Below are 8,397 nucleotides of genomic sequence, written 5' to 3'. Positions count from 1 at the left end.
GAGTTCAAATCAGGACTTGCATAGTGTTGGTGACAAGGTTTTACTCACTGTTACAAGAAAAAAACTGTTATTTCCACATCAACAAGTATACCAACGTTTAAAGAATAGGTCTACAGAAAGCGAGAGCAAGAGAAATGTTCTTCTGTTTCCTCTGGCTCGAACATCATTTTGGAAGCTACTGAGCCAGTCTGCCTCCCTTCTGCTGACCGCCCTCTGCTGGACATCGGCTATTTCACAGCACCGTTATCTATCCAGTCCTCTCAACAATTTCATGAATAACATTGAGGTTTTTTAACGTTATTAATATTTAAATAATATTTCATGTCATTAATAATGCAAAATATGGAATAATAATGCGTTTGAACACATCTCGAAAACGAAATTATAAATTGTATGCTCTACAACAACAAAAATAGGCAATTAGACACTGAATTTCATTTACACAGAACTGCTTTCGGAGGGTCTGAGGTCACTCGAGCGGGCATAATTTAACCTGCATAAAATATGACAACTTAAGTCAGGAGGGTCTTTATTGATCTTAAAGGTTTTTAACAATTTTTTCACTCAATCCTTTGATTTGAGTTGGTCAGGGTTGGTCTCCTTTAGTGGCAACTTTGCCATCAAAACCCATACATACACAAGAAACAAACCTCATTAACATAATGCTGGTGCTTGCAGTGTTGTACTCAAGACTGGCCTTATCGCTGTCTCAACTGCATTTGGTTTCAGTCTCGTCTCGCTCTCAGACTTGGGATTTTATTTCAAGACTGGTCAAGGCCACAACTGCACAACTTTGACCCACACAATGTATTTTTGTCTTTTACTAAAAATGTTCCCGTGCTACTTAAGGTTTTCACATATCTACTGTTGAGTAGTCCAAACTGAATTTATTGAAAGTTGCCGTTTCCATGAAATTGGGAAGCTCTTTTGTGCCTGGGTGCACAGAAACCATCACAGACATCTTAATGGATTGAACGTGGAATTGTATTGGTTTTAATGGAAGCATGTGTTGGGTTCTATTGGTGGGACGATATCTGGATATCACACAATTCCTACTAAATAAATGCTGCTGCCCAGGCGAGTGCATTAATAAAAACTCATAAAACTGAGCGGTCTTTGCAGTTCATTAACCAATAAAGTCTGAACTAAACCTGTTTGTTATTCTCAATCAGATGTGTTAACATTTTGAGTAATCTTAAACTTCTCAAAATAACATGCATGTATATTCAGTCCAAAACCACACTTTCAGATTACTCTACTGTATAGACAACAAGCACTTACACAATACACTGTTGTGTTTAACACATTTATTTTCTTCTCTACAATGAAGCTCAAACGTTTTATACAGTCCGGAAGAGAAAATGAACCTGTTTTTATTGTGAAGCTCATTTAAATAAAAAAGTAAAAAAGCAGGTTTAAATGTCCATACACCATTGCTCCATCACAGAAGTACGAGAGCATCTTGGGAATGTTTCGGATGAATATGCCACCATCCTTGCATTACTGCAATGTTTGATGGAAGCCACGATGACCGCAAAGGATTTCGATGCAAAACAAGAAAACATCCCATCATAATTTTACAGAAAAGTCTCGAAATGCTACATTTACTTCAAACCACATGTTCCCTTTACTTATGAAAGCATTTCAATAAAAGAGTTGATGGCAAGAGTACTACAGTGTGTTATTTGGATCACTGAAACCACCTTGTTAACAAATTCTTCCAGCTTTGTCAAAATCTAAAATCAGCCACAAACATAAATAGCATTTGATTGGTAAAAATGGACTTCAACGAATAATGCATGATAAATGAAACCAAATCAGTGATGTAAAAAATTCACGAGTACTGTAGCAATAGATGACATATGACATCTTCCATTTAATCTTTTTACGTTTCTCATACAGCTTGAAAACATCAGCCGTAAGTCCTAGCGAGAGCACTAAACAAGGGAACTAAAATCATAGTGGTTTGTGTCAAGTAGCGACACATTCAAGTGTCGTTCAAGATTCAAAACATAAAATCCTAAAAAACCCACAACATGCAAAAAGAGGGAATATTCTTACAGCGCGTCCAATGACAAGCGCGCACACACACACAAACACACAAGCTCCTTCATTCACACTGCAAATCTGCTCCTGAATATCAAACATCAGTTCATGTGACCGTCAGTTTCCGTGTGGAAATCATTTCGATCTGACAACAGGACAGCACGTGCATCATAAGGCCAAGGAATTCATGAAAACTAGAGATTTGATGTTTGCAAACAAGGAAACGGACGAATATATACAGTACGTGTGTTTAAATGCCTGCCAGTGATGGGCGAGAAAAGACCCAGAATGATATCCTAATGAATTTAGTACACACATCTAACTCAATTTCATTCTTTTAAATAATCTTAATAAAAATCTGTAAAAAATAAACGAATATAGAACGTATAAAAAAAGACAGTAGATGATGAATGGCATAGGGGATAAAAGCATGAACGGGGCTGGGGCTAAACGTCCGTATGCATCCCACCTTAGGAAGACGCTGTGCTCGCCGCATTAAGTGCAATGAACTGTTTTTGATGGTCTGGAGAAAGCGATGCTTAGACGTTTTTGTCTCAGTGCTGTATTGTGAAGTGTGTTCTGTTGTGATCAGACTTTATGAGGGTACATTCATCATATTTTTTTGCTAAACAACTGTATACATATTGTGCATGTATCCTAAAAAAAAATCCCCAGTTTTCTCAGCTTTTAACAGTGTGTATCCTCCATTACAGTACCCTCTCAAACGGATCCGCCCTGACTGATGAAATAACCCATTCCCCTCCGCCTCGCCGCCCCATTACCATGGGAATGGGGGTTTCTGCTGCGGAGGGAGGTGTGGTTGCCGTGGTGAGGAGGCGGGGATGGGGGAGGGTCTCGGAGAGAGGGCGGGACTACCGAGGATTTGATTGGGATAATCCTGGTGTCCATGACCTCACAGTCCACCTGCATCATCATCTCATAACCGGCCTGAGATGAGTTATACACAGAATCTGCACACAGACAAACAAGCCATGAGTACAAAAAATGATATCAGCCATTTAACTAACGTAGACTCATTCTCGTGTGCGTTCAGATACGATGTCAAAAAACGCAAGGGTGATGACAGAGCCCTTTAAGCTAAACTCAACTACATCACTCACCGTTGATGGCCATGGCAGGCATGACCAGAGACATTTTGGGTCTTGTTGTTTTATTGTGGCTGATGGCCGGCAGCAGCAGGTGATCCTACAAAAGCCAGAGACAGATAAACACCTTTCACGTCGTTCGGTTCCTGTTTTCAATATAAACACTCAACGGACGACTTACCCGTCTGAACGAAACCACATAGAAAGTGTCCTCTCGCCGATCAATAGCATCGAGAAAATCACTGTAGCTGATCTCTGGTCCTGGCAACACCTGCAACTGACTAAAAGCCCAAACAAACAACAAATCTCCATCGGTTCTCTGATGTCCCTTCGGGATGGGTTTGCTTAAAGGCTGCTGGAAGTTGTTCGTTACCTTTCGATTGAACGATGAGCCTGAACTGGAAGGTACCTGGAAAAATTTGTCTTCCTCTGCTGAGCTTTCTGCTGATGGAAGGGAAAAACACATTTGATTATATTATTTTGGTAGCTGCATATACTTCAACAATAACAAAGCACAGGTGACAGCAGCTTCCTATAATATAATAACCCATTTCAGTTGATTTCTGTCTGTGGCTATATGTAAACCTTACTTTTTGTAAACATGTAGCTTTACAAAACAACGTTCTGGACAAATTTGAAAGTGAGTGGACAAATGTGCATTTTAAGAATGTGTCAAAGATCAATTTAGGGCTATAATAATGGAGAGTGAGGCCAAAGCCAACGATTGTCCATCATAAATGAGAACAGGTAAGAACTCATGAGAATGTCCAGAGTGCGCTGACCTGGTTTTGATACAATTAAAGGGATACTTCACCCAAAAATGAAAATTCTGTCATTATTTCCTCACCTTCGAGTTGGTCCAAATCTGTATGAATGTCTTTGAAATGTCAGAGAAAGATATTTGGAAGAATGCTTATAAGCAAACGGTTCTGGGGCACTTTTGACTACCATTGTATTGATCCTACCATGGCAGTCAATGGGGGGCGAGATCTGTTTGCTTATAAGCATTCTTCCAAATATCTTTCTCTGACATTTCATTGACTCCCAGAGTAGGATCAATACAATGGTTGTCAAAAGTGCCCCAGAACTGTTTGCTGTCCTACATTCTTCCAAATATCTTCTGTTGCGTTCAACACAAGTCAATGGGGGTCAAGATCTGTTTGGTTATAAGCATTCTTCCAAATAACGTCCTCTGTGTTCATCAGAACAAAGACATTTCTACACATTTGGAACAACTCGAACGATGACAGAATGTTCATTTTGGGGTGAAGTGTCCCTTTAACATTCATAAGAACGATGTAACAAAGAAAAATGGAATTTCACAGTTTTCATGACTTTCCTATTCGTTTACAACATTAGTCGTAGTCATTCAATGGTTGTGTCCAAAATGTGCTTTTGCTCGTGTCGACACACCTGAGCGATTTTAGTCTTCTTCGCGATCTTCGGCTTTCCGTCAGACTTGCGGTTGATCTGATGTCTGTGCACCCATCCGCGCAACTCATCCACCAACCTGACACCGAGAGCACAACCCAGAAGAAACACGATGTGTTTGTGAAATACATGAACAGGATGAAGACATAGCGTGGCATGTGGAAGTGACATGGATGACATTCCCGTGCTCACCTGAGCGACTCGGAGCGATTGAACTGTCTGCAGTCAGGTGAAGAGAAGTATCGATCTAAATCCTGCAGAAGCAGATCCTTCACGTCGCTGAACACACCGCTGTCGTTCCTGCCGTGAGAACAGACGGTCGGTCGGGCTGATCACACATACGAGTGTGTGTGCGTGCGTGTGCAGTCATGTACCTGAACTGATACGACTCTTTGTCCAGTTCTTCTTGATCTTCTCCCTCCGTCTTCTCTGATCTCTCGCTCACGTGCTTCATGTTCAACTCTCGATGATTCTGGAATTCTAGCAGGTGTCTTCCTGCGAGCGGCACAGCCGCGTCCTCTAAGCCAGTGTCCAGACTTCTGTCTTTGAGACTACATGACACAAACCAAATCAGTATTTCTGTATCCGTCAACAACTTGTTCACACACTTCTCGCTGTAGTGTTTACCTGACGGGGCCAAAGGTGAAGGTGATGAAGAGAAACAAACCCATTACACACACCGCTCTCTTATTGTTGCCCGATTCACTCGCCTGTCACACAAAACACACAACATCACAAACCGAGACACAGTTTAGAATCCCTTGGAAGTGGCAGAAGTTTTTCTCTCACCTCTTTGGAAGCGAGGCGCAGCCGCAGGGCTTGATTTTCTGTGCGCAGCCGCTCGTTGTCCATCTGCGCCTCTCGGAGCTGAGCCTCCAGATTCTGCAGGTACTCTTTCTTCTTCTTCCGGCTCTGACAGGCTGATTCACGGTTCTTGATCATTCGCTGCTGTCTCTTCAGGACCTTCACCTGAGATGGAAAAATGGCTTTTTTACACATCTTTCAATTCTAATACAAAACAACCCACCCAGAATATTCAAATCATTTTCAGTGCTAGTCAAGTCTGTACGTAAACTTTTTTGCAAGTAGCACTGGTGCTAGAGAGGTTTCAAGCTTTGTAAGACAGTATAAGTATAAATCGTCTGTTATATTAGAAAAAGATATATACACATACAACATATTTACAGTATGTGTAGGATAACTGACGAAGGACACTTGTGTTACAGTTGGGCAAATTAGGGCCATATCATTTTTTGCCAAGTTCCTTTTTTTCCGAGTTCTGTGTTTTCCATTCTTTTACTATACAATAATTCTACTGTATATTTGTCCACATACTGTAGTATACGATTATATCATTTACTATGGTAAACTTCAGTTAAATTCCTCCTTTTGCAGATACAATAGTGTTTTGGAACCTTACTATAGTAAATATTACTTTAGTAAATAAGAGCAAGTATATTTTAGTGTTTATGTAGTTTGTCAGTTTACTACTAGACAGTGTTGCGCAAGTTACCTCGAAAATGTAATAAAGTATAGATTACTAGTTACTGTCATTTAAAAGTAATTCGTTATATTACAATATATATACAATATTTGAATTGTAATGCGTTACACTACTTTTGCGTTACTTTGATCAAAATAACCACAAAAGTATGACTACCCTGCTGAAAAAAACCACCACAAAAATTCTAATGGTTTTCATTAAAACTTTATTGGAAACCATTAGGTTTTATTAAATACCTTTTTTGTAGTGTGTTTTGGACATTATTTCAGTATGATTTAACGGTCTCGTCAACAGAACCCAACACATACACCAGTAGAGACTTTTGTTCCCATTACAACCAATAAAATTCCCATCATAACCATTACATCGCATAACACAAGCGCATCATAAAGCCCACACCAGAATTTGAATAAACGTATAAACCTTTTTCTTACACAAACCCATTGTTTCTTTACAGAAAGCATCTATTAACCCACTGAAGTCGTATGCATTACTTAGATTATGGAGGTTTGTGTTTTTGGGGTTACAAAAGAGGTTTGTGTTTAGCTAAAGGAAGTCATATACGCGTGCAGGTTGGCATGATGGTAAATAAATGATGAGAGAAGTGCTCCTTTAATGCGAGGAGAAATGCGCACTTACATCAAATTCATTGCAGCTGTTGGCAGGCAGGGTGGATGCTGGGATGATGGGTTTGCTCGGTTGTTGTGTTGAAGGACTGGTGCAGTGAGGAATGCTGGCAGGTAAAGGCTCCACTTTAACCATAGCCGGAGCAGAACCCAAACAAACCGACTGAGACAGAACCACTGCAGGAGACACACAGCATACTGCATGTTCATGTTCAGAACACGTTTGTAAACGTCTACTAAATGTCTGCATTTCTGAAGTAGTGTGCATGAACATTACATTCTAACGACCTCATCTTGTAATCTGCCAATTAAAACAAAGCCCCACAACGTCATAGATTGCTTAGATTATTGTTAAAGTCCCAGTGAAATAATCAATTACAAAGCGTATTTTTTCATGGAATACTGCAGCGTTTATTGTAAAGAGTTGATCAAAGTGGGTCATTCTCATTTTAAAATTCATGTGTCCTCATAATCTTCAGTTAAAATCTGAAAATGCACTTCCGCCCTGTAGTGACTATCCATCTTAAATGACGTTACGTTACACGGCTTGGACTGTCAGTCTGCTGCCAGTTTCATCTCCAAATGCAACGGCTGTTTTGTACATCCAATCAAATTGCAGAGAACGACGAAAGCATATACATTTCTTATATTTTCAAATATTTATAATACTTTTCTTCTTTTGGGTGCCTCATCTTTTTTCAACGGTGTTTGTGAGTCTCAAAATGGATCCAAGGGAGACCATCTTAGCGCCTCCGTTAGGAAGGTTTTACAGTAGTTTGAGAAGGTGCAGTTGCTCACCAGGTGTTGTGTTCTGGTCAATGGGAGATACAGGGACACTCTGTAGGATGAGAGCTTTAGCTGGACTCGGGCTCTGGGTCACACATACAGGTTTGGGCTGGATCAGAGGTTTGCTGCTCAAAATGCTGCTGGCCTTTAAAGTCGCTGATGAGGAATGAACTGACAAGACAATGAAATAAAAATTGAATTAATCTCCCATAAAAACAATCCTGCCATACCTGATAGAAAAAGGTTGATAGTGTAATAGTCCAGATATACAGTATCTCACAGAAGTGAGTACACCCCTCACATTTTTGTAAATATTTTATTATATATTTTCATGTGACAACACTGAAGAAATGACACTTTGCTACAATGTAAAGTAGTGAGTGTACAGCTTGTATAACAGTGTCAATTTGCTGTCCCCTCAAAATAACTCAACACACAGCCATTAATGTCTAAACCGCTGGCAACAAAAGGGAGTACACCCCTAAGTGAAAATGTCCAAATTGGGCCCAATTAGCCATTTTCCCTCCCCGGTGTCATGTGATACGTTAGTGTTACAAGGTCTCAGGTGTGAATGGGGAGCAGGTGTGTTAAATTTGGTGTTATCGCTCTCACTCTCTCATACTGGTCATAGGGCTGGGCGATATACCGGTATGTACGTGACTACCGGTATTGTTTTGTGCCATGATATGAATTTTGCTATATCATGCATACCGTTACATATTCATGAACTCTAAGTTTGCATTTATACAGAGTCGAGGGTGAACGTTTTAATCTTTTGTCCACTCAACTTGGCGCTACACAGGCATTAGTAATCAAACAGAGAGCGCCTTAACAGTCCAAATTAATAGAGCACAAACCACCGAACGTTACTCAAACACGCCACAGCAACAATCAAGCG

General features: G+C 40.2%; 1 protein-coding gene across 4 annotated transcripts in view; it reads right to left on the bottom strand.

The window, feature by feature from the left end:
* Positions 1 to 1,292: 1,292 nt before the first annotated feature.
* Positions 1,293 to 8,397, bottom strand: part of atf6b (activating transcription factor 6 beta) — a 30,472-nt gene continuing 23,367 nt past the window's right edge. For 2 of the 4 annotated variants that reach the window (XM_057354798.1, XM_057354800.1), the window contains 11 exons: positions 7,512 to 7,670; positions 6,727 to 6,890; positions 5,373 to 5,552; positions 5,211 to 5,293; positions 4,958 to 5,134; positions 4,776 to 4,883; positions 4,566 to 4,662; positions 3,526 to 3,596; positions 3,334 to 3,433; positions 3,168 to 3,252; positions 1,293 to 3,017 (listed from right to left, as the gene is read on the bottom strand). In XM_057354798.1, the coding sequence (XP_057210781.1) occupies positions 2,767 to 3,017; positions 3,168 to 3,252; positions 3,334 to 3,433; positions 3,526 to 3,596; positions 4,566 to 4,662; positions 4,776 to 4,883; positions 4,958 to 5,134; positions 5,211 to 5,293; positions 5,373 to 5,552; positions 6,727 to 6,890; positions 7,512 to 7,670 (1,475 nt within the window). In that variant the 3' untranslated portion in view covers positions 1,293 to 2,766. The remainder of the gene's footprint in view (positions 3,018 to 3,167; positions 3,253 to 3,333; positions 3,434 to 3,525; positions 3,597 to 4,565; positions 4,663 to 4,775; positions 4,884 to 4,957; positions 5,135 to 5,210; positions 5,294 to 5,372; positions 5,553 to 6,726; positions 6,891 to 7,511; positions 7,671 to 8,397) is intronic. The other 2 variants (XM_057354799.1, XM_057354801.1) reach the window with 1 other exon arrangement.

This window comes from Triplophysa rosa, linkage group LG16 (assembly GCF_024868665.1).
Source record: "Triplophysa rosa linkage group LG16, Trosa_1v2, whole genome shotgun sequence".
NCBI lineage: Eukaryota > Metazoa > Chordata > Actinopteri > Cypriniformes > Nemacheilidae > Triplophysa > Triplophysa rosa.
The sequence above is the reverse complement of the archived record's forward strand: the minus strand, read 5'-3'. Positions and strand labels throughout refer to the sequence as shown.